This window comes from Phocoena phocoena, chromosome 14 (genome assembly GCF_963924675.1).
Source record: "Phocoena phocoena chromosome 14, mPhoPho1.1, whole genome shotgun sequence".
Lineage (NCBI taxonomy): Eukaryota > Metazoa > Chordata > Mammalia > Artiodactyla > Phocoenidae > Phocoena > Phocoena phocoena.
Window position 1 is genome coordinate 81,711,768 of NC_089232.1, and position 26,285 is coordinate 81,738,052.

The following is a 26,285-nucleotide window of genomic DNA, read 5'->3' on the forward strand; positions in this document are numbered from 1 at the left end:
AACAATGCCATTTGCAGCAACATGAATGGACCTAGAGATCAGCAAACTAAGTGAAGTAAGCTAGACAGAGAAAGACAAATATCGTATGACATCACTTATGTGTGCAATCGAAAAAAAAAAAGATACAAATGAAACAGACCCACAGACATAGAAAACAGAAACAGACCCACAGACATAGAAAACAAGCTTATGGTTACCAAAGGGAAAAGGGGGGAGGGATAAATCAGCAGTTTGGGAGTAACAGATACACACCAGTATAGACAACATAGATAAACCACAAGGACCTACTGTAGAGCACAGGGAACTCTAGTCAATATTCTGTAATAACTTATAAGGGAAAAGAATCTGAAAAAGAACAGATATATACATATATATATACGTATATATTAAAAAAACCGATTCACTCCTGTACACCTGACATTATAACGCAACATTATAAATCAACTACACGTCAATTTAAAAATAAATAAATAAATAAAAGGATCATCCTAAACACTGCATTCACCCAGTTCTAGCTGAGGCCCTGCCTTTCACCCACACTTACCTACTGCTGTCCTGCAGCTCGTCCGAGCTCATCTCTATGGGGAACATGTCTTCATCCTCGGACGTGTTCGTGTTGTCGTCCCGCTTCAGGCTGTCCAGCTGCAACTTCCTCCTCCTCTTCCTGCGCTTCTTCACTAAAGAGCCACTTGAAGGGGTCTCGCTGGGAGGTAAGACCTGCGCTGACGTGTTGGGGTCCAGGCTTCTCATCCAATCTACGGAGCTCCTCTTCAGCTGGGACTCCATCCTCGAGGCTCCTTCCGACAGGATCGGGGAGGTGGCCAGGTGCACGGGGATCACCTCCTGAAAGACAGAACACATTTCCGAGAAGGAACGTTGTTAGTTGGGGTTTAAGGAGCCGGTGGTGCCGACGACCCACCAGTGCTCATTCTGGAGCCCAGGCACGGGGGGCAGTGGGGAGCACAGGGCGGTCACGGCGATCTGCAGACGTGGCTGCCGAATTTGACAGGTGGTCATAAAGTCGACAAGTCGCTAACTGCCATTTTGTACTGAATCCTGCGTTTTCGTAATTATAACAAAGTGAGGTAATTATCAGTTATTTCAGGCTACCAAAATCCCACTTGGTCTGAAATTTCCAGGGTAAAGAGGAAAAAATGGGCTTGGAGTCATCACATTACCCCGGGAACTGGACTCCGTTTTGCACTCGTGTGTGTGTGTGTTTTTAACATGCACTGAATTAGGATAATAATAATTTTTAAAGAAAACATCTGACAGTGTCCCCACACCGTGCCCCAAGTGCCCACCTGTACCAGAGCACACCTAGGTGTGCGGCTGTCAAGTGATTAGGTACTGACCCTCTTCTCTACAAGAAAACAAAAATAACAACAACCAAAAAGAAAAACCTCCACCGCCTGTCAATTTAATAGTTGTTTTATAATGATTCACCAGTTTTTTAAAAAACTATAGCCATCATTTTATTATCAAATGACTCATTTCTTATCAGAAACCTGGTAACAGGTAGTAAAAAATAGGGTTCCACCTCTGATGAGCTATGTGATCTTGGGCAGAGTCACTTAACTTCTGAGTCTGTTTCCTTCATCAGAAAAATGGAAATGATAATCCCGACCTTACGGCGTTGTTAGATAAAAGGGAACAATGTAACTATTGTACATACAGCCTGACACATATGCAAAAATTCACAGACAAACATGAATGGATAGCAACAGAAAACGGTATTGGAACAGTGGGAATCAGCAGTTTTACACAGGAAGCTTTGGGAGATGTTGTTTACTGTCGTCTGCCTGAAGTTGCAACAGAACTGAACAAACAAGAGGCGTCTGGTGCTTTGGAAAGCGTGAAAGCTGCTCGTGAGCTCTATTCTCCTCTATCAGGAGAAGTAAATGAAATTAATGAAGCTCTAGCAGAACATCCAGGACTTGACAATAAATCTTGTTACGAAGATGGCTGGCTGATCAAGATGACACCCGCAACTAGGTGAACTAGTGAGTGAAGAAGCATATGAGAAATACATAAAATGTATTGAGGAGAGACAATGGAACCCCTAAATAACTAGTTTGAAAGAAAATCTAGGGAAAAAAAGAAGTAAAGAATATATACAAAAGAGAGGGGGGATTAACAAGCATGCTGCTGAGAGTTTAACGTAGCTTAGAGAGGGACTTCCCTGGCGGTCCAGTGGTTAAGACTCCGCACTTCCACTGCAGGGGGCTCAGGTTCGATCCCTGGTCAGGGAACTAAATCCCGCAGGCCGCAGCATGGCCAAAAAATAAATAATTAAATAAATCAAGTGGGTTACAGAGCATCAGACCATGTGCTACACGTATAAAATCCACATCTGAGCAGGAAGGCTGAGGCTGGGAGAGACCATGGCACCTCTGGGAAGACCAAAAGGAAGCAGAGCCTGGGATGTTTTTGTCCTGAAATTGAAACTATGCGCACTCATTTTAGAGCCTGGAGCTATTTAGAGCCGTTACTCTATAAAGGCTATCTTCTCATAAAGGAACTAGTTCAAGTGGTTTTTATTGAGGAATCTCTACATCAGATCCCTTCAAAGTGGCTCTCCCAGTGAATGAAAGAGCAAAAACAAATGGTTTGTCTTAGAAGAAAACATGGGGGTAAATCTTCATGGCTTGGAACTCGGCAAAGGATTCTTACACGTGACAACAAAAGCACGAGCCACAAAGAGAAAACAGATAAACTGGACTTCATCAAAATTTAAAACTTGTGTGTTTCAAAGGACAACATCAAGAAAGTGAAAAGACAACTCACACAATGGAAGAAAATATTTACAAATCATCTACCTGATAAGGGACTCATATCTAGAATATATAATGAACTCTTATAACTCAAGAATAAAAAGACAAATAACCCAATAAAAAAACGATCAAAGGATCTGAATAGACACTCCTCCAAAGAATACATACAAATGGCCAATAAGCACATGAAAAAATGCTCAACATCATTAGTCATTAGGGAAATGCAAATCAATACCATGATGGGATACCACCTCACACCCACCAGGATGGCTAGAATCACCAAGTCAAAGAGCAAGTATTGATGAGGGTGTAGACAAATCGGAACCCTCGTGCACTGCTGGTGGGAATGTAAAATGGTGCAGCAGCTTTGGACAACAGTCTGGCAGTTCCTCAGTGGTAAGTTCAGTGTTACATATGACCCAGCAATTCCACTCCCGGGTATAAACCCCCCAAAATGAAAACGTGTGTCTATACGAACACTTGTACACAGCGTTATTCACAACAGCCAAAAGGTGGAAACAAACCCAAGTGTCCACCAACACATGAAAAGATAAACGAAATGTGGTATACAGATACAGTGGAATATTATTTGGCCATACAAAGGAATGAAGTAGTGACACAGCCAGAACACGGATGAATCTTGGAAACATTATGGTACATGAAAGTCAGGCACAAAAGACCACAAACTATGTGATTCTATTCAGATGGAAGTTCAGATTAGGGAAATCTATAGAGACAGAAAGTTTGATTAGTGGTTGCTTAGGGCTCAGGGTGGTGGGGAGTTAGGGCTTTAGGGATAGGGGAGGTGTAGCTAAAGGGTACAGAGTCTATTCCTGAAGTGATGAAGATGTTCTAAAACAGACTGCGGGGATGCCTTGCATGTATCCGTGAAAACACTAAAAACCACAGACCTGTACACGTGAGATGGCTAAAGCACATGGTGTGAGAATTGTATCTCAACAGAGCTGTTAAACATTTTTTCACATGGTGTGAGAATTGTATCTCAACAGAGCTGTTAAACATTTTTTCATAGTAAAAAAGTTATGTGATTTAGTCACTCACTAAACAAAAATTAGAACATTTCAGCCGTCTGAGATTTGACACACGAGTATAACTTCCATGCTTTGGGATGATGGTTTCAGGCCAGTGTCATTCAACTCCTCTGTCTCCCTGGAACCAGGGAGCGAACGCATCAGGCTGGGACTGCTGAGTCTTGGGTAGACATAGCACACACTCACCCTGTGGCTCAGATCCCCAGGACAGGTAAACAGCCACTTTTCTCCTCTTCCGTCACCCACGCAGCCGGCCCCATTATCACCTCTCCACACACGCTCCCAGATGAGCCCTGCTCAAAGCTCAAAATGCGGGAGAAAGCTTCACCACCCAGGCTTCCTTACCTGATCGTTATCAGTCTCTTGAACAAAAAATGCTTCTCCATTATCTCCCAATTTCATGTGCAAATCCACTGCTTCCCCATTGATTTCTATGTCAACCTGAAGGAAAAACATATGTTCTTCATCACAACAGGAAACCTCACGGGCAATGACCAGGTCTCTACGTACACTTCAGTCACACGCATCCCCCAAATATCTCACAATTCCAAACCTCCGTTGGTCACTCCGGTCAAGAAACGGAGTCTTCTCCCCCACCACCACCACCATCCTGGGTCCATGCAAGCTTGTGATTGCCCCAGTGAGTAGAGCACAACACAGGTAAGGCCACGTGGCTTCCGAGGCTAGACCAGAAAAAGAAGGCAGAGTCCGCCCGGCTCCCTCCCTTGCAGCCAGCCGCCATGGTGTGAGGAAGCCCAGGCCACATGGGGAGCCCGCACGGCGTCTGGGTGACAGCCTCGGCTAAGAGTCCAGCCAAGGGCCACCAGCCAAGTGAGCAAGTGCATCTACACAGGATCCCAGCCCCCAGCCCTGAGTCTTCAGCTGAGGCCCCAGGCGGCAAAGAGCAGAGACGGGCCAGCCTGCGGCACTTGCTGTGAATTCCTGCCCCACAGAACCCCCGGAGCTTAATAAACAGCTGGTTTATGCCACTAAATCTTGGAGAAATTTACACAGGCATAGAGATCAGAACAATCTGAGTAACCGTCAACTCAGGGACCAGCCCTTTCCAACGGAAAGCTAAAACTCGGGGTCCGCGAGGAGCTCCGGATACGTAAGGCCGCAGAAGTGCGAGGATTTTTCTCTAAGGAGAGAACCCGTCCCCCAGGTCACGTACCACCTTCTCTCGGGAACGCAGGACCCCCATCTTCCCAAAGCGGACGTGGAAGGGGGAGCACTGCAGGCTCCCGTTGGGCTGGCGGACCACGATGATGTCAATGCATCCGGACAGGGTGGCAGGGTTCAGCCCCTTGTAGAGCTCCTTCACGGTGACAAACACCTGGCCTGCCAGCTGCCCGACGTAATTCATGGTTTGAGCCTAGGAAACAGAGACACAAGCAAGGTGCACAAACGATTAACTCGGGACAGGCTCTAGAGCCAGTCAAGGTTAACGTGCCCACGCCACAGGCCCGACTTCAAAGACACCCAGCTCAGCGCATCTGGCTCCCCTGGAATGGGCCCCGCCCAGCGCTCCCCACCCCAAACCCTGGCCACCCCAGGAGGCCTGATCTCAGTCATCACCGGTCTCTTCCTCTCCGAGTCCACCGCACGTGTGGCGCTCGCTCTTTCATCACGTGCAGGTTTTACAGACCAAATCTTCAGACTCGGGAAGAGAGACTGTATTTGAGACCTCTTCATACTCCCCACCACGCCAGAAAGAGCAGGTGTTTAATAACGCTGGCAGAAAAAAATGACTATTTTTACTTGAGAAGGAAAAAATAAGTGACTTTTATTTTGAACAGTTTCCATCCTGGTCCTTCTCTGCCCTCCTGATGCTCTCACATCTCGAGGGACACTTGTGCTCGGCTTCGGTCTGTCTGCCCAGCCGATCAACCGAAGTCCACTCAGCAAACATCCAGGGCCTCCACTCCACCAGGGGCCTGGCGCCGGGAACACAGATTAAAAGGACGCAGACCCCGTGCCCCGGAGGGACTCGGGCTCGTGAAGGCGAGAGGAGAACACACGTGGTCGTGTCTGCTTGGACTTAAGGAGACGCTGAGGGACTTACATCCAGGGAAAGAGGAGAGCCATCCCAGAGGAGCCGACAGTCGATGGGTGGGGAGCAGGGCTGGGATGCTCCCCGGGAGAGGAAGGTGGACAGGCCGCCGCAGACAGACAGGTGTGCGCACAGGCACAGAGGGGGTGGCGCCTGCGGCAGAGAACACGCAGGGGGAGGACGAGAGCCGACACCTGCCAGGAGACTCGGAAGGTGCTTTGTACCAACTGAAGCCGTCGGGGACTCGGGAACCACAAGATGGGGATTTGATCCATGATTTAGATAGAGCGCTACAGTAAAAATGTAGAGAAGGCGGCCAAGAAAAGACACTGAAGGCAGGAAGACCAACCTGTGGCTTCTGGTGATGGTGCCGACAAGACAGGATGCCAGCCTGAAAGGCGGCAGTGACGGAAGAAACGAGGCAGAGCGCCAATCCGGGAGACACTGGGGCACAGGGCAACGGGGGCTCCGCCGGCGCCGAGCCCTGGCCCTCCTCACAGCTGGGGCTGTGACGGCCATCCCGGCGTGAGCCACACCCGCCTGGCTGCCCAGCCAGGTGCAGCGACAGCGTGGTGACCCCTCAACAAACTTAAGACAGGGCTGCCACATGACCTAGCAATGCCACCTCTGGGTATACAGTCGAGAGAACTGAAAGCTAGGTCTCAAAGAGATAACCTTCACACCCGTGCTCACAGCAGCATTACTCCCAACAGCCAAAAGGTGGGAACAACCCAAGAGGCCACAGATGGATAAATGGATAAGCAGAATGCAGTATTACAGACACAATGGAATACTACTCAGCCTTAAAAAGGAAGGAAATTCTGGCACGTTACAACCTGCATGAGCCTCGAGGGCATTACGCTAAGTGACACTAGCCAGTTACAAAAGGATGAATACTGTATGCTCCTACTTATCTGAGGTACCTAGAGCAGATAAACCCATAGAAACAGAAGGCAGAACGGTGATTACCAGGGGGGAGGGATAGGGCAGGGGAAGTTCATGTCTAACGGGGACAGAGCTTCAGTGTGCGAGATGAGAAAAGTTCTGGAGCTAGATGGTGACCGTCCACCGTGTGAATGCACACCCACGTGCATGTACACCCACGTGCATGTATTACATTAAGTCTACTGAACTGTTCACTCAAAAGTGGTTAAAAGAATAAATTTTATGTCACGTGCATTTTACCACCAGTTTTAAATTTTTTTACAAGGAGGGTAAAGGAGAATACTGCATTAACCAAAACTCATTTCAGGAAGAGGAACCATTATTTGGTTAAAAAGTTTCTTTGAGTGACAGCTTGGGCCCACGTCACCTCCAGTGCCTGCCTGGCCGAGGGGCGTGAGGGTAACCACACTCTCCTTGACCTTCCCTTCGTCCAGGGTCTCTTGTAAATACGTGCTGGAGAATAGGTACCGAATACAAGAATAAACCAGCTGGGCGCCGGTTCCCAAGTTTCACTTCCGTCAGTTCTGTTTGAAGTAAAAGGCTCAAGGAAGAAGCTAAGTTGATGACAGTGAAGAAGCCAGGCCAGCCCGAGTCCCCCTCCCTGCCACCCTTCACCTCCCTCCCGCCACGGTGTCCACGGAGACACACCAGCAGGCGCGGAGGGGAACGTTTGCCCCGAAGAAGAAAGTGCCTCAGGACCTCAAGAGAAGCCAAAGATGTACACAAAACAAATGCTGCAACTTCCACTGAACGGCTTTGAGACACCTGCTCTCCACTCACCCCATTCCAAGTTACTTTTCAATCTCTTGATTTTAATCTCAGAATTTGGCTGGAAACACCTGCTTCACCTGACAAGGCTTCACTGACCACGTGAAACGGGATTCCACAGCCCTCGTTCCAAAGTTTTTCAAGGAAAGCTGAGCCAAACCTCCAAAAAAAACCCTCTGGCCAAACTGGGGCTCTCTAAGCTGTGCTTAACTCTGAGGTTAGGAAACAGGTAAATATATTTTTCTCAACATGACATCTTCCAGCTTGACCTCCTGGAATACTACTAATTTTCTAAGATTATTCCATGCCATGGAACAGTGTCTTTCCAGATACTCTTCCCTAAGTTAGAAACCACTGCAGTAGTGGTATTAGACCCAAATAGATAATACACCACAGAGCACAAAAATCCAAAAGCATATTCCCGCTGGGGATTCTATCTACAACATTCATAATCAACAGCGTCTTCAGCTTGAACAGCATCAATTATTAAAACTAGGGACTTCCCTGGTGGCACAGTGATTAAGAATCCACCTGCCAATGCAGGGGACACGGGTTCAAGCCCTGGTCCAGGAAGATCCCACCCACATGCCGCGGAGCAACTAAGCTCGTGTGCCACAACTGCTGAGCCTGCGCTCTAGAGCCCGCGAGCCACAACTACTGAAGCCCGTGCGCCTAGAGCCCGTGCTCCACAACAAGAGAAGCCACCGCAATGAGAAGCCCGCGCACCGCAACAAAGAGTAGCCCCAGCTCGCCGTAACTAGAGAAAGCCCGCGCACAGCAACAAAGACCCAACGCAGCCAAAAATAAATTAATTAATTTTTTTAAAAAAAGAACCTAAGGGGCTTCCCTGGTGGCGCAGTGGTTGAGAGTCTGCCTGCCGATGCAGGGGACACGGGTTCGTGCCCCGGTCCGGGAGGATCCCACATGCCGCATAGCGGCTGGGCCCGTGAGCCATGGCCGTTGAGCCTGCGCGTCCGGAGTCTGTGCTCCGCGATGGGAGAGGCCACAACAGTGAGAGCCCCGCGTACCGCAAAAAAAAAAAAAAAAAAAAAAAAAAAAGAACCTAAATACGGGGCTTTGAATTATTTTAGGCCAGTCCCTTTAATCGCCAATTCAGGAATCATTCCCACTCATTTATTATGCAAGTGGATAAAAGTGATTTTAATTCCCTTCCCGGGTCTGTCAAGGAGACTATTATCGAAGGCATGTTATCTAGGAAATAACACTGTCTCCATTTTCATACTGTGGCTGTGCTTCCCGGCCGTGACACAGTGATGCTACGACAGGCGACACCCAAGTTGGAGCTACTCCTCTCCAGGAAGGCTGGTGGATCAGGGCGCAGGGCTGAGAAACCTCACCTTAGCAAAGGTCAAAAAGAGTGCAAAACTGTCTCAATAAACACAATTCTCAGAATACCCATTTTTGTTAAACCTTCCTCACCTTCATCATTTCCTTCTACATTCATCTCTTTAAGTCCCGCAAGAGTTCTACAATCACCCCTTAACCTGTATTTCCCATCGCGTCTCCAACGTCCTCATCTGCATGTCAGGATACCTTGTTCATCTACGCGCCCAAAATCACTCATCGTTTTGCAAACTGAACCTTCCACTGGCCCTCCTGTTCAGTTAACACCAACCCCTCCCATCCTGGAAAGTTGCTTGATAAACGCAGGCTGTCATTTGTCAAACGGCTGGAGAGACCCCATCCAGCAAGCTGTCTGCCCTCCTTGAGGACGGGAGGGGGCCTGCTCATCTCTGGGCACCCAGGAAATGTTGCGGCCGCACACGACCACGTTTCCTTTAACTTCCCAGGCTACCTCTGATTACATCCTTCAGCATTTGCCAGGAGCCCAATCTCTCGTATTTGTCTATTCAGATAGGTACGTGTGGAATGACGTGATTGAATTAATCTACATGGTGACTGTCTTCCAAAAAGTGAAAATGCTTCATTGGTTGCGAACGCTTTTGCATTGGTTCGATGGAAACAGAGGATGCACAATCAAAGCTGCCCCGGTCCTACTCTTACCACTTTGAAACAAACGCACATCCCAGAGTGACGGGCCAGAGTGCAGGAGAAGCCTGTTTCTCCCTGATGACCATCGTGCCACAACAGGACTGGGGCGGTGGCACGTAGGGGGATGCGAAGCTATGTCACACAGGGGGCCCCCAGGGCAGGCATGGCCACACGGGTGGGCACAATATTCTAGTGCTTTAATGAGGAACGAGGAGACAGGTCATCACATAAAGAGAAATGAGGAAACGTACCAGAAGCTAATGAAAGAGAACTACTGAAAGCAAATTCCCTAACTCTACTAGAATTTCAGCAAAGGCTAACCTGTGGATCATCTTTGGAAGGACATCCAGAATGAAAGAGTATTTCGGGCTCTCTGGGAAAACAAATTCTACTGCCGTATGATGTTAACTTTTTGTCGCTCAACCCAGCCCCCCCCCCCCCCCGCCCCCAGACCGATCCTTGTTTCCGTGAGGCTCTCCGGGGAGCTGCAGGTGCAGTCTGAACACGCATGCTTCTTACCTGACGCAACAACCAGGAACTCCAGGGAGAGTAAGTGGAGGCAAGAAGATAAAATGATGGTTTGGAGAAAGATTTAAATGGGCTTGGAAAACCACGACAGGTGCCTACTGACTCTGGAGAACAAGGAATACTCCAAAACCATCAGACCTAACGCCCAGCCGGCGGGTGCTGCAAATCCTCAGCAGGCCACTGATCACTAATAATCACCTTTTCCTGAATCCCAGGTGAAAGGCCACGCAAACCTCCACACATTTGCTCAGCACTTCACGACACACGAAACTCCTTTGCCCAGGGCAGCTCATGTGATGCAAATCCATGAGACTCCTCTGCATAGGTTGAGTACTCAGGACCGACATCATTACCCCATTTCTGACAAGGAACTGGGGCGCCGGGCTTGCGTGGTGTTCAGGGCAGCACAGCCGGTAAGCGGCAGTGAGGACGGGAGCCCAGGTTGAACCCCTGGCCCTCCCTGTCCTGCTGTGCGTAGCGTTGCCTCCCCTTCTTGCTGGACAGAACTGGTATCAATGGGTGAGGCCCAGTTAAAGAAAGACCAGTCCTGTGGCTTCAGCGAAACAGATGGCAGTCATCTAGTTCTAAAGGTCGGTAACGTTCGGCACACGTTTACAGGGTATCCAGTGCTACCCCGGTGATCAGAGATTGTAATTAAAGTTGGAATCAGAGAGAGGCCATCCCAGAGCCAGGGTGGAAAGCACAATCTATGAGACCAAGCTTCTACGAGAACTGACTCGTTAGAGGGAGTGAGCTCAGCATCAATGGGAGTATTCAAAGAATCTCAGCCACGATCCAACAAAGACGTTGTAAAGGAAATTCAAAAATGGGGCTCTAAGCTGATGATCCTGTGACCTGGTCATAACAACATCATAAAAGCAAGTTTTCATCCCAAGCAAGAAACCAGGGGTTTGGAGTTGGTTTTTTGTTTTAGGGTTATTGCGGGGGGGGGGGGGGGGGGGGGTTTGATTTTTGGCGGGGGGAGGGGGAGAGCGGGGATGTAGGAGAGAGGGATTTGTTTGGGAATTTTTTTTTGTCCCATCATAAAAAGTTCCAGATGTGCACACACCGCCTCCAAGTAGCTTAGCAAGTCTGGGTATGAGGGGAACAGTGCTAAAATTCGAAGAAATTAAGAAAACGGGAATTGTTCTCTCCCAGGAACATAAAACTCATGAAGACAATGCCCCCAACTAAATTCACTACAAACGCAGTTTAGGTAACAAGCTCATAACACGTTTCTTGACAACAAACAGGCCATGAAAGATAAAGGATAAGTAGGAAAAATAGAAATTGCATAAAATTGGGGGTGAGTACAAAAAAAAAAAAATGCTGCCTGCCATTCTGGTAAACAATGAATGTCGCCCCACCATCAAGACACCCGCCACTGCAGCCACCCCAATGGTGCACCCTGAAGGAACTCAGGATGGAGAAAAACAGGATACTGGCCCTAGACAATTAAAATCTATTTCAAAGAATTCGTTTCAATGAGCTCAGATTCTTGCATCTTCCCAAATCTTTAACTTGAGATGTGTGGGGTTTTGTCATTAATAGTAATTATTTTTTCTTTTTTTTCTTTTGCGGTACGCGGGCCTCTCACTGCTGTGGCCTCTCCCGCTGCGGAGCACAGGCTCCGGACGCGCAGGCTCAGTGGCCATGGCTCACGGGCCCAGCCGCTCCGCGGCATGTGGGACCTTCCCGGACCAGGGCACGAACCCGTGTCCCCTGCATCGGCAGGCGGACTCTCAACCACTGCGCCACCAGGGAAGTCCAGCAGTAATCTTTTGATGTTCAATTAAATTTTTTGTTTTCAGCAAAAAATTCCTCTATCCGCTGGCTCCCCAATTACCTCTCTGGAGCACCCAGGCTGTTAGTCCTCGACAAGGTCACAGATAAACATAGCTCTCCGCTTTCAGGTGCACATATGTGTTTAGTCAATGGGGCTCCAAAGGCCTGGATGTGCTCACCTTCCTCCGGCACTTGTGAGCTGTGTGCACGGCGGCCGGGTCTTCACACGGCCTCTCTGATGAGGCCTCGCCGCTGTCACCAAGAGCGAGGTACAAGACGGTGATTTTGAAAAGGTCTTTGCCCTTGGAAAGCACAGGCCAAACGTCCGCCATTTCTTCCCTGAGCAAATGACTCGATAAGTTGGACTCAGTCGTGGGCTCTGGGTGCGACATTCTCACAAGCGTTCACACCTTCCTCCGCTACCCCTCCTCGGGGCTACAGAAGGTCAATCCAAAACCTTCCCCCACAGTCCTCAAGGTCTAAAAGGTCAGACACCCTCCTTCATTCAGTCTGGGATCTGAAGACATCTTCGGCACTTCTGTCCTCAGGATGACTCATGGCTTCCTGGAGCGAGCCTGCCGGGAATCCCCCACCTGTGCACGCAGCCGTGTGCTCTGTCACCTCTCCCCTCACAGCAGGTGCCTAAGGGACTCCCGTGGACTCTGGGTTCAAGGCACATGCAGGGAGTGTCCTGGTTGGAAAACCAACCCAACATCACGCAGGGCGAGGCCTCTGACTTTGTGTTCCTGGGACCGGCAGCAGGATTACACCCCCAGAAACCCAAACAGCTGCTGCGGCCTGCCAGCTACTCTGGTCAAAGGAGCGCATCTGAGGGACTTCTCGATATCCACCGAGGGGATATTTACTGGCAACGCTAGGCGAAGACAATAACGCAGCAAACCGGCGTGACACAAACCTTTTTAAACCCGCTGTCCGTTTTCACACACCATTAAGGTTGGTCCACTGTCCTGATGGGAGAATCATCAAGAGTTTAAGTTGTTTGCTTAGTTATCATAATGATGCAAGGGATATCATTTTCCCAGTTTGCAGAGAGTCTATATATAACCTGGGCAGGGGAAGGGGTGGAAGTACATCCAACCCAGGTTCAGTCTATATCCGACACTATGACAATCCTGCCAACCTCCCGTATGACTTGATGGCCCGACCTACCTATGGGGCAGCGCGCGCAGACTTTAAATTATACCTGCGGAAAGGTAAATGTAACGCACGGCATTTAAAAATATATTCACTTCTCCAACGGGGAAGGCAAAGTTATCCACCACGGTACATTTTAAGAGCTGTATCTGCTGGCTTGGAAATTGGTCTCCTTGCTCCAGGGGTATGTCTGTGCTTGCCGGTTGGTCCAGGAGCGGCAGATCAGCCTCATCCTCTGACATGTCCAGGTGGCACACGCAGGTGAGCAGAAGGTGCTCAGGGCAGGCGCACAGGCTCGGCTGAGCCCTGCCACCAGCTAATAGTCAGGGCCATGCCCCAGGGACCTTGCAGCTCTGGAAAGGGTCTCCTCACTTTTGAGTTAACGAAGAAAAAGGGCAAAGAGATTTTACCATTACAATCTAAATTAAATGCCCATGGATAAAACCTTCCCCTCCTCCTCTTCATCCAGCTCTACCTCAAGCATCTGAAAGTCACCTCTGAGGACTGGTGAGTAACTAGCCAATCCCACCCCTTCCCACACACGTCCACTCCCCCTGCACCCAGCAGATGACACAAAAGCTCACCTGTGCCCGGCACGGGGCTTGGCACCAGCCAAGGCTAATTCCTGTCCTGAGAAGCTGGAAGTCTTACATCTTAGCTGGCTCAGTTATTGAACAACTGAACGTGGATGTCCATCTATAACCTTTCTGGACACTGAAGAATTTGCTCTGGGAGAGAGCATCTGCCACTGGGCGTATTTAAGCCATTTGGCTTTTATTAGCTAGGACCATTCTTCCTCGAGGACACGACAGAAGCTGCCTCTCTGGGGTTCTCCCCACAGCTCCCTGAAGCCCCGGGACGTCTCTCTGTTCATCTGAGGACGGCTGTGTGACTGCCCCTTGTGCCCTAGCACTCTAGCCGGGCCTCACAGGGATGGGTGGGGGGCCTCCACCCATCACCCCTGGCTGATCTCCACTGAGCACATTCCAGACTCTGTCTCCACGTCTGGGGTCCAAACGTGAGGTCTGATCAGCTCTGAGTAACAACACAAACACCGTGGTGCTCCGGAACTGGCCAAGATCACATTCACCTGCAAGGTTACGAGGCAAACGCTGGTTTTCACACAAAGCATTAAAAAAAGACAATTTCTAAGAAATTCCAAGAATGATATTATGACTAATAAGACTTACATGGAAATGAAATTGGTTCATAAACAGCGTCTCTTCCTCGTGCTATTTACAGTAACGGCAAAGAGGAAGTCTTTGTTCAGAGCACCGCGCGTCGATATTTATCAGTTGGCAAGTGTGATAAATCATACAGACCAACGAGGAAGTATGACTTAGGTGCGGCGTGACGCAGGGTAAACAACGCCAGACTGGAAGTCCAGGTGCCTGGGCTTCACGCCCACCCCTGCCGCGCGGACAGCACACGCTGGGGCAGGTCCCTTCCCCCTGGCCAGTCTGGACCAGGTGAGTCTGGCAGCAGCTGCCCCATGTGTTAGTCCGACCATCTTTTTTTTCTTTTTTTTGCGGTTCGCGGGCCTCTCACTGTTGTGGCCTCTCCCGTTGCGGAGCACAGGCTCCGGACGCGCAGGCTCAGCGGCCATGGCTCACGGGCGCAGCCGCTTCGCGGCATGTGGGATCTTCCCGGTCCGGGGCACGAACCCGTGTCCCCTGCATCGGCAGGCGGACTCTCAATCACTGCGCCACCAGGGAAGCCCATGTCCGACCATCTTGAACGGAGCACTAAGAGAAACTTCGTACGCAAGAGAGCAAACTTCTGTGTCCGTCAGTACCCCTGGGGATGCGGGGACTTTATTGGCACGCCAGTGTTCTTCAGGAGGCACTCTGGTCCAAAGTAAGAAAAATTCACCAGAAAAACCTGCAATGCTTTTGAAAAGCTTTCAGGTCACACTAATATCACTACTTCCTGACAAAAGTGATGAAGCAGCAAAACCAACCCGCCCTGGGGTCCCCGCGGCAAAGCCCTCTCTGAATTAAGCAGGTCCTGCCCATCACAGCTCAGCTCCAGGCCCAGGGGAAGGGCGAGCCAGCTGCAGGCCATCCTGCAGGACGCAGGGTATATGGCAGGAGGCGTGGGGCGTGAGTGTGCCCAGGATGCAGGGGGCTGCCACTCTGCAAAGTCAGTCAGGAAAGCGGGCGTCCAGAATAACTCCAGACACTCAGCAAAGACAGAGAGGGAAGGCCGAGGAGATTTTCTCCTCCTTCAAGGCCGCCCACAGGGGAGGAGCCCCACACTCTGGGCACACAGCAGATGCACAAACCCGCCAGCTACCCCAGTCTCGTACGGGTCCAGGGGGCAGCGCTGTGAACACTTGTCAAGATGAGGGAATGGAGGTCTCATGACTTCTCACCTCACTGTGACACCAGAAGAATCAGCATTTCATCCAAAATTGGCCGAATTCTTCTCCAGGGTTCACAGATTGCCAAGAAACACTGCTTTCTTGGAACTTCTGCCAAAATTCAATACCCCAGCCATAGCTCTCGTAACCCTGTGGCTTTGCTAATACCATCCACCTCTAAAATATTAATGTCAATTTAAGATGGCCTCAGACCAACCCAACAGAAAAATGAGCAAAAGAGAGAGAGTTCACAGAGAAAGAAGTCCGTTTGGTCAAAGATATATGAGAAGATACTCAATCTTATTCATAATTTAAGATATGCAAATCAAAGGAGGCCGTTCAGGTGGTCCAAAATCAAAGCATTTTGTAAAAGCCTGAGGGGTTGGTGAGAACAGGAGAAAACGAACACTCACCACTCCCTGCTGGAGGGGTAACAAATGGGGTAAGCATTGTGGCAATAGCTGTCCTTTTTGGCACACACCAGCAAACTCCAGCAATTCTTCTGCTATGTACAAAACAGTAATCAGGGCACTGATTATAATAAGGAAAATTAGAAACAAATATCTACAGGACTTCAGTTAAGTAAATTAGGGACCACCCACACCATATAATTGAATATTATGAAGCTGTTAAAAAAAAAAAAAGAGAGGGAGAGGTAGTTCTCCAAATACTAACATGAAAAGGTATATATACTGTGTGAAAAAAGTACAAAAATATTTATAATATGAACCCATTTCTAAGAATTACATTTATACATATTCTCATATGCACAAAAAAATTACGGACTGATGTACATACCAAACAAGGTTCACAGGCTCACCCTAGGGAACAGGCCTGGGGAAGGGGAGGAGACCTTCACTTTTCATCACAAATATTTCCAAGGCATTGGTTCCTGGGTTTTGTTTTCTACATGTGCATGTACTGCTTTAACGTTAATTTTTAATGACCTCAGAGAACTGGGGGAGGGATGGCAAACTCTGGTCTGCTCGGTGTCAGGGTCTCCCCAGCACTGAAACTGCTGGACAGGCGGGGGCGATGCGGGGTGGTCCTGCTTTGGTCGGAAGGGTCAGATGGGTGACCGCTCCTCCAGCGCTGGGATTGTGCAATGCTCCGATCTTACAATCCCGTGTGATGAGTGTTCTCAGGTCCTTGCCAAGGAGCACAAAAGGCCTGGGTGGTGGAGGGTGGAGGCAGCTGAACTACCCCGGTGGCCAATGTGCTGGAAAAACAGGCCCAGGTTTAGACCCCGATCCCCCAGCTCTTGACCCCGCAACTCACGAATGGAGCACAGGGCTTGCAGCCTCTCTTTACACCCCAGCAAGGGCCCTCTGTCCAGGTCTGTGTCTTAGCCAAAAAGAAAGCCCTGCTTCTGTGACTTCTGCGTGAACCCTGCTCCCTCCACCCAAATATCACCTGGACGCTCAAGAGTGCTGCCTACAGCTCAGGGTTGTAAAAGCTTGAGCCGCAGAGGCAGACAGCTGGCCTTCACCTCCCAGCTCCACCACCTGCTAACCCATGACCATGAACGACTGACCGACCCCTCGGCCACCCAGTCTCATATCTATAAAACGGACGACCCTAACAGCACCCACCTCATAAGATGGGTAAACGTGGAGTTCTTTTCCAAGTGCACGGCCAAACGAAAGCCAGGTGCTAACCCTCTGGTCACACACGGCACCAAAGGCCAGACTGTGAGTTAAGGCTGCAGCCTGACAGCGCTTTGCATACGTCAACTATTTAGATCGCACCCTCCCAAAAAGACAGGGCCAAAGAATACTACTGGTTGAAATTAATACAGAAATATCAGAAGGGTATGGTTAGATTCCAATAGGCTGGGAATACATTTCCATTTTATCCAAAAATCTGAGCCCAAAGGCAACCCGAAGACTGGGCCACAGGCTGGAGTGATGCAGAGTTCACCGGCAGGAAATTCTCTGGCCAAAGCGGGGAGCTGCCTTGTGGGTGCCCGGTCATCCCACGACCCTCGCTGCTTCTATCTTTCGTAAACCAAAGGTGGATGCCTAGAGAGACCAATCAATGCAGAGGAAGATTTCACCAAAAAGAGAGAAGACACGTGTCCAAGGAGATAACGGGCCTTCCGGGAAGGAGGCACGTGGTGGAAGCGTGCTGATGGGTGTCCCAGGAGCACTGGGCACACACGGTGTCTCGAATGCAGGGTCTGTGGTCAGCAGGCAGTCGATGCAGAGCCATGACTCTGCTCTAACAACCTGTAGCTCTTTACTCGAAAGCCCAGCATTCAGCAGCAGGAAAAAAGGTTGTCGCAAGAATCCCAAACCTGCTCAGTGTGTTGAGAGATGTGGTTTCCATCACCGGCGCGGAAAAGCATCCTCTCCAGACGGAGCCCTGTCCCTTCACCCAACACCTGACACACACAGGCCCCTCCCCGCACACCAGGCACTGGGTCTCACACACCCCGCTTCCCTCCACCAGAGTTTGCACGCGGGGGCACACGGGCACACACACACGCCATCTCAGCTAAACAAGTTTCACAAAACAATACCTAACCTAAGATTAGTATGTCCGGGTCTGGGATTTTCTCATCTATTCTATTTCACCTTTTCTAAAATGCCCATGGGCCTACTAAACTGATTTTAGGACCAGAGGGTGACAGGCGGCACTGTGAAGAATACTGGCCTGTGCCAGTATTCACTTCTTGTTGCTTAAATAAAAGGTGGGGCGGGGTCAGGGGGGAGACATGGGAAGAGGAAGGAGAAGGGGCACACAGGGAAGTGTGGAGGACACAGGACAGGGGGGCAGGTCACAGTCTCCCTGGCACCCCCCCCCCCCCACTGTCAGGAGGGTCTCCCGAGCCCGGCACATTGCATCCCCCGAGCTGGACCTGCTGCCAGGAATGAAAGCAGGTGTCAGGCCCCTGCTCTTTCTAGACCCTCTGCTCACAGCTTAGAAAGCTCCCGCTGATGGGCTTTGCTCGGACTTTGCTCGACTTCTTTTCACAAATCCCACTCCGATTCTGAGTGAGTGGGCTTCGGGAGTAATAAACCCGGCCAGGGTTCAGTGAAACCTAAGAAGTGGGACTTTGCCCGCCCTCCCCAGGGCACTCGCCCCAATGCTGACCGGACACTGCGGCCTCACATGTTCCTTGTCACCTCAACAGCCCCCGGTTCTCATGGCTCAGTCACGCTGAGGAAGTTGAAGTGCAAACAGGTCAAACCACCAGCCTCAGTGTCCCAACTGGACCACTGTCTCCTAGGTCTTTTTCAAAATGCTCCAAAGGCCATTCCCGTCAACAGGCCTTCCCTGGAATGAGCTGCCTGCAGTGTCATCCATCCCCATTGGCACCCCTGCCCAAATCAATTCATCACATTTAGGTACCTTTTAGACCTTGAACCCAGAAGAGAAAGGACCCAGGGGAGGCCAACTCACAGTGTGAGAGGGGGACCCACAGCGCTGATTCACAGCCCAGAGGCCCGAGTTAGGCTGGACTGTCCCAACTCTACAATTAGCCCTCCTCACTGGCACCCTGCGTTCCTCCCTTAAAATAACAGTGACCACAGGGACCCCTCATTCTTTCCCAGGGGCTCTTGTGTATCTCAGTGAACACGTTTACCATAACTTGCAAATGGGTGTGATTCTCTCTTCATTGCCTAGGAGAAGAAACACTCAAGAGACACTCAAGAGAATGTGTCTTTGGCCCAAGTTACAAGTGGGTAAAACTACAAAGCCAAGTTCTTTGCACCAGCCTGTGTGCGCCATAGGCCTCAGGCCCTTCCTTTGAAATCTCTCTCCATCTCCTGCCCTCCACCCCGCCCTCTGGTCCAGGGCCCTGAACACAGCTGACTGGGTGGGGGGCAGGCTTACAGACTTCCTTCTGGCCAGGCTGGCCACACTACCCCCTCCCAGGGCAGACTTCCCAGCCTTTCCAAGGTCCCCTCAAGACCAGGAGATCCGTCGGTGCCCCACCCGAGTGCCCAAGTTCTCTCCCTTGCAACAAGACTCAGCAGCTTTGTCCTCTGCAGCCATTCTTTCCCAGAGTGCTGAGATTTTGGGCAACTGAGACCCGGGATGGTGAAGGCACCTGGGCAGGGCCCCACTGTCAAGCTAACGCAGAACCCAGACGAGAGCCCAGGCCTCCAGGCCCACTAAGTTCAGGTCCAGGGCTCTGTCCAGGCCTGGCTCCACACCATACAGCCCTCCACACAAACAAGCATAAAAGCTCCAACCACACACCCATACACAAAAACACTCGATAATAAAACAGATGTCGGCAGATGTGAATGAAGCATTATCAAAATACAGAACCGGAAGACAAACTCTTAGATTTCCACCATTTCTGGGGGGAAGACGCGTACGTGTGTGTTTACTTCTCAGTGGCTGTACTTTCCGCAGTTGCTTGCTTTAATTCATAAGACCCAAATTATAGAACAGGGACAAACAGTAAATTTCACAAGCACCCCCCCATTACCCGCCCCCTCCCATAAAAACAGTTGATAAGCTCATGTCTCCAAAAAACTCCTCGAAACTACTGGGCTCTAAAAATTCTTTGAATTAACACGGCCAGTTGTTTTAGTCAAGTTCCTGTTTGTTGGTCAAAACCGGGTTGACACCTGCGTTCTCCAGCCACTACCCTCCACGCAAATGGCCAGCCGGTCATCTATACACACCCCTGCTCCACGGCACTTCAAGGTATTTCCAAAACACTACTTTTCATCCTACATTTTCCCCACCTTGCCCAAAATAAAATTATTCGCAGGGGTATCTGATGGAATGCCTAGCATCCAGCAGGCTGCAGGAAAGGTGCACAGAAGCTGGCAGAGGAGGGACCAGACTGTATGTAATCCGAGAACCAGGATTCCAACCCGGGCTCAGCCTGCCGCCCGGCAGCTGTGTGACCTTGGGCACGTAAGTCAACCTCCCCGAGCCTGTTTCCTCAACAGCAAAGCAGGAATCCCAAATAACCCACCCCCACCTCCCCGACCAGTTTCATAAAAGTCCCCGGCGCTAAGCAAGGGCTGCTTGCTGCCCAAGTACTACCCACACGTCCCGCCAGGACGGAGTCCCGCGGCCACCCTCGAGTTCGCCACGCCGATCAAGGTCAGCCCTTTGGGAGAAGGCCCGAGGGAAGCTCACGAGGCCGCCGGGTCCCTGGGCCTGTTCTCCGCCTCCCTCCCTGAAACACTTGCCCCGAAGGGGCCGCGGGGACAGAGTGTGGTGCCCGGGCATCACGTCGTCCCGCATCCCCCGGCCGGCAGCGGCCCGACCGCGCCCCCCGACCCCGGGCGGTGCCCCGCCCTGCCCAGCCCGGCCCCGCAGAGGCTGTGGCCCCTACCTCGGCGGCGGCCGGGGTTTGGCCGGGGCTCCACGGAGACTCGACACGGGAGGCTGGCGGCGGGGAGGTTGTTACCTTGCGGCGCCGCACGCTTGGCCGCCTTTGTATGCAAACACCCAGCCCGCCTCGCGCTCCGGGTCTGCGCGGCCCGGCCCCCGGGGGCGGGGCGAGCGGGGTGGCGCAAGGGGCCTCACGAGACTCGAGGCGCTCGGCTGCTTTCAGGGCCCGCCCGGCCCCAGGCGGCAGAGCCTCCCTCGCAGGAAGTGCCGGGGCAGCCCGCCCCCTCCTTCCTCGCCTACCTTAGTGCTCTTTACTGAGCTGAGATGCAGAAGGAAGACGGAAGATGCGGGCTCGGAAAGAAATACGAGTGCAGTTCTGGGCACTCTAAGACTGGGATTTTTTCCAGCCAACCCAGACATGTCGGGAAGGGGAAGGCTTCTGGTGCTCGTTGAAGAAGCCGGCTGGCTCTAGGTAGAAGTTAAGGGTCATCTGTTATGTTTCTCTGCTATCCGCATTATTTCCACTGCATCTAAACAAGTCCAGACTCTGCAGGGAGAATTTGTTTCCAACAAGCAATGAGGAGAAGACACTAGATCACGTTTCAGTATAAACTGAGCTGGATTCACGAAAGCCCTTTGCCCTGCTGATCCTGCCCTGGCTGGAGTCCCCCTGGGAGGGCCCTTGCTGTGCTGTCTGCAACCAAGCAGTCACCCAGCTGTGACTCAGCCAGGACAGCTGAGGTGATCCCCTGGGCCAATCCCTGGACCTGCTGCTTTCAGCCCAACTCGGAAGAGGAGAAGGAAACCACCACCTGGATGAGTAAACTTGCTCCAGCCTCTGGAGGAGGAAGGAGGGAGGAGTGATGCCAGGGCAAAGCGATGCAAGCACCCTCCATCCTAAAAAGACTCAGACTCGGTTTCACTATCTGGAAAATCGGAGGCAGATCCACTTTGAGGATGGAAATGGCCAACACGTGAAATGCATGGCCTTTGCTAACTTGAAAGATTTTGAAGTTCTAGAACCGTATACATTAAGGAGTGGTGATTCCCAGGATCTGTTCAGTGCTTAGCCCAGCTGTGATACAGAGACTGCCCGGCTTGCCCAGCCTCAAGACCCGGCAGGCTGCTGACCTTCCTCCTAGGAGGGACACCTAGAGAAGGCTGATGATGTGTAAGGCTAAACAATGACAACTCCTCGACTGTCAGAACTTTTTTCTACATAGAAAAGCGACGAGAATGATCTAAGCCGCCCTATTCCAGCTGGAAATCTCCATCCTTCTATCCAGTGACAATAACAATCCTGGGAATTCTGAAGTTTTCCAGATTAACTACCTACACAATTGAAAGGGCTCTGCAAGGGGGAGGGGAGACAGGATGGTGAACGACCGCCCCTCTTCACCTGAGTCTCATGAAACAATACAGGTGGGTGTGCAATTGACTCATCTCCTGACAGTGACAACTGGCGGTTAGCTCTGTAAATGCCCAGGGCAGAAAGGACAATGAATTTCCCCCAGAGGGCTATACTTTATCTCTGGTGCCTGACTTGGTCTCCTAGGGAGGGAGGGAATCTCAGTAGGATGCAAGGCCAGGGTTTGGCTGGAGGCCTTCAGCACAGGCACTCCCTTGCTCGAGGCCTCAAGAATCAGATGGGAACCAGGGACCACCCAGTGCTGCACCGCCCCCTCGAAGGGCAGGGCACAGAGCAGTGTGGAAATCCACCAGAGGTGGAGTGGGTCCCATCCCAGCCGGGTGCCCGTGGGCGGGCTAACCAAAGTGAGTTTCTTGGGGGAAGAGGCAGGTATGAGAGGTCCTGGGTTCCACAGGAGGAGGAGGGAGAGTACACCAGGGAATGCTTGGAACCAAAGCACAGAGGGCCCACCCCCAAATTAGGGGGAGGATCATAGATGAGGGCTGAGGCATCCAAGAGGGCAAAAGAAGTCGCAGGGAGATTAAGGGGAGCGTCTGACAATTGGCCACAGCTTGAAGGCCACACCACCCTAATTCACCCTAACAGATACATTAATTAGACCGCGCAGTGCACCCTCCCCTGGGCCACGCGCTGGGCAGAGTCCAAGACTCATGGGACTCAGGCACACCATGCAGCAGGGAAGCAAGGAGAGCCCCCAGCCTCAGGACAGAGGGAGACGCAGGTCCCCCACTGGCCGGCGGGCCACACTGCCTGGCATGGAGAGCAGTCACCACCCCCGCAAGCCCCAGCCCCGTCTGTCTCCCCGCCTTCATTCAGTACTCATGTGTTGAGTGCCGCCCTGTGCCCATGCTGAGCGGTGGGGGCTCCAGCGGGGACCAGGCCAGTCGCGGCGTCTGTCCTCCGTTGAGTGTTCAGTTGGGGGCAGTAATGTCGGTCGATGGCACAGATACACATAAAAATTGTTACCCTATTCAGTGCCACCATGAACTGACCCGTTGGACATGGCTGCGGGACTTGACCTGCCCGGCCCCAGAGGAAGAGGGGCAGGCGCTAACGTGCACTGCTCTAGGCCGGGTGTGCAGACCGACGGGAGGAGGCCAGCCTGTGCAGAGCGGGCTGGCACCTGCAGGGCTTGAAGGAAGACACCCCCCGGCCCGGCCCTGCACCGCTGGCCTCTGATGGGGGAGGGGGAGCACGCAAAGCCCCTTGACCGCCCCGGCAGTGGCTCCCCACCTGCGTCCCGGTGATCAAGCGGGGCTGGGACATCCTTTCTCCCCTGGCCGCATGGGGAAGATTCCTAGAGTCAGGTGAGGACAAGAAATACATTTTTGCTAGGAAACTACATCGTTCTCTCTTCTTCCTCCACAGCCAGGCCTGCAGGACCTAGGTCTCTAAGAAGCAGCCCTCACACCTCGGAAGGTATGTCCTTTGGTGTATGCGTCACACACACCAAATGTCTGAGTTTCGCTTTATAGCCTTCCTCCCTCCCTGTTTTTACCCCAGCCTTGTAGTGAACAAGTGTCTCTCCTTTGCCTGGCCCAGGACTGACAGTCACTCTGTTTGGTCTGGCACAAGCGTTTGCCAATGAGAACAGACATGTAGCACAGCAGAGCAGGGTCCTGCTGGATTCTGGAGAAGGTTGGGAGGTGAAGGGACGAGGAGAGATGAGGTGGCAGGAGTGAGGCCACTCAGGGAACCTGGGACAGTGACTGGTGACTGGTATGTTAATCACTGGCAAGGCCATACTAGATGAATCTACCTGAGAAGAAAACATATTTGGAATTCAACTGGGAAATGCATCTGCTACGGACTAAATGTTTATATCCCCCCAAATTTATATGTTGAAGCCCTAACTCCCAGTGTGATGGCATTTGGGATGGGGAGGGAATTAGGCTTGTAGATGAAATCATGAAGGTGGAGCCCCACCAGAAACCTGGACCCCAAAGTGGTCCAGCCTCTGACCTCGGTGGTCCAGCCTCTGACCTCAGTGAGGGAAGATGGCTACAGAATAAGATCAGCTTCCTGCAAGAAGACACTGTGCCACCGACCCGTTACAGGCCGTGGGCTCAGGGCCAGCCCCAAGGTCATTGCTCAGCTACTAGAATTTTCAGCTGATAGACCTTTGTTTGCACCCAGTTAAGATAAAATCTTCAATGCTAACTGATATAATCCTTTGTTGTCTCTAAACAAACAATTAAGAAAGGAGAAGGGACAGGATTTGTCAACAAATTCTCATATCTGTAAATATGCAGCATTTAAACTCGCCAATAGCCATGCGCATTGGCATCTGCTCGTTGCCTGGAGCCTAACTAAACACAACTTCTTTAATCGTTGACCTAGAACCTGGGGTTGGTTGAGGAAAGTCACTCTATACTCAAGGACTTCAAGTCATCGCTCTCATCATCTCTTGTTCTTAGAATAAGTAAAATTATTCCGAATTGGACATTCTCACCCACTCCTAACAAGGTAAAGCAGTGTTTACCGCGAAAACTTCTCACATATTAGAATCACCTGGGTAACTGCTAAAACTCTGGATGCCCAGACCAGCCACGAAAACTTCTCACATATTAGAATCACCTGGGTAACTGTTAAAACTCTCAATGCCCAGACCAGCATTCACATCAGCTAACCACAGTCTCTGGGGGCAGGACCCAGGCATCGGCACCGCAGAACTCCCCATGAGACTCCAGTGCACAGTCACGTTTACAACCCAGTGTTCTCCGAGTCCACTTCCCTTCATCCTGTACCCTGGCCGGCTGCCCTTCCCTCTCTCAAAGCCCACCATCTCCTCTCCCAGCACCCTGGGCCAAGGGTCAACATGTAATTTATGTTCCTTCTAAATGTCCTTATAACAGAACCCATACAAGACAACTCAAGTAGATTGAGTGAGTGTGAGAGTGTGTGTGTGTGTGTGTGTGTGTGTGTGTGTGTGTAGCATGATACATTGAAAGGGGCCAGGGATTCCAGCAATGGGCCTTGAACTGTGGCAGATTTCTCTCTGTCCCTCACTGTCTTTCCACTTGCTTAGCTCTGCCCCCTTCCCCTCTCCCAGCTGCTTCCTCTGCTTCCTCTCCAGGGTTGCCTCCTACACACAGCTCACCAGGTAGCTGTTTCCTTCACATGACCACCTACCTCAGTTCCCCTAACGCCAAAATTTCAAGGGAGAAATTGTATTGACTCGGGTCATCTCCCAACCTACAGTACAAAGTCGCAGGTCACTAACATGCTAGGAATGACTACCTTTGCTTGTCCATCCCTGGTCCAGTGCTCCCCAGTTCTGCTCATATCCGCTTTTCCATCACCTCGCGTACCCCAGACACAGTACTCGACACTGTAGGAGAGAGAGCTGTGAGCCAGACATGGCACCTTCCTTCAAGGCCTCCGTAAGTCTGTCAAACATCCGAGCCTTGATGTCAGAGAGAACTGAGGGAGGAAGAGAAGCAGGTGCTATGGAAGAGCGGAGAAGACCGGATCAAGCCTGATGGGAGACGCCAGGGCGAGGGGCTCCACGCTGGGCTCTGATCCCAGCTTCACCTCTTGCTAGTTATGTGATCTTGACCTCCCTGACCCTCAGTTTCCTTTTCTACTGAACTGGGGTGAAATATCTGTTTCACGGGCTGTTTGAAGGAGTAAATGATCTAAAGTACTTAGTGCAATGCCTGGCACAATATACATGGTCCACTCTGGTGAGTTTTATAATAGTAATGATAATTACTACTGCTATTATTATTTAGTTTGAACACTTAGAAGCCTGATACGGAACACAGTATCACATTTTGGGCCTTCAGGTTGGGGAAGACTCCTGACCGATGAAGTGTGAGTGGGAGGAGATATTTCAGGCCGAAGGACCAGCACGTGGAAAGGCGCCGTGAAGGCATGTGGGAAAGTGGGGAGCTCGTGCCCTGTGGCTCAAATGTGGCATTGATTCCCCAGTTTGAATGCAAGAATGAATTCATACCCGTCTCTCTTCCGTGGTGTCCAGTGCATGCTGGGCCCCCAGGGAGGTCTCAGAGGAGACGCTGAATGACTGCTGAACTGATCGGCTGGGTTTAGTTAGCCTGGGAGAGGGATTAACCACTCCGGAGACTTAAAGTCAATTTCCTGGATTTTAAAG

At 51.1% G+C, this 26,285-nt stretch overlaps 1 protein-coding gene across 6 annotated transcripts in view; it reads right to left on the minus strand.

The window, feature by feature from the left end:
* LPIN1 (lipin 1) overlaps positions 1 to 26,285 on the minus strand; it is a 120,980-nt gene that overhangs the window by 45,380 nt on the left and 49,315 nt on the right. For 3 of the 6 annotated variants that reach the window (XM_065891052.1, XM_065891050.1, XM_065891053.1), the window contains 3 exons: positions 5,001 to 5,201; positions 4,172 to 4,267; positions 545 to 843 (listed from right to left, as the gene is read on the minus strand). In XM_065891052.1, coding sequence (XP_065747124.1) covers positions 545 to 843; positions 4,172 to 4,267; positions 5,001 to 5,201 — 596 coding nt within the window. Of the gene's footprint in view, positions 1 to 544; positions 844 to 4,171; positions 4,268 to 5,000; positions 5,205 to 26,285 lie in introns of those variants that run through there. The other 3 variants (XM_065891055.1, XM_065891054.1, XM_065891056.1) reach the window with 2 other exon arrangements.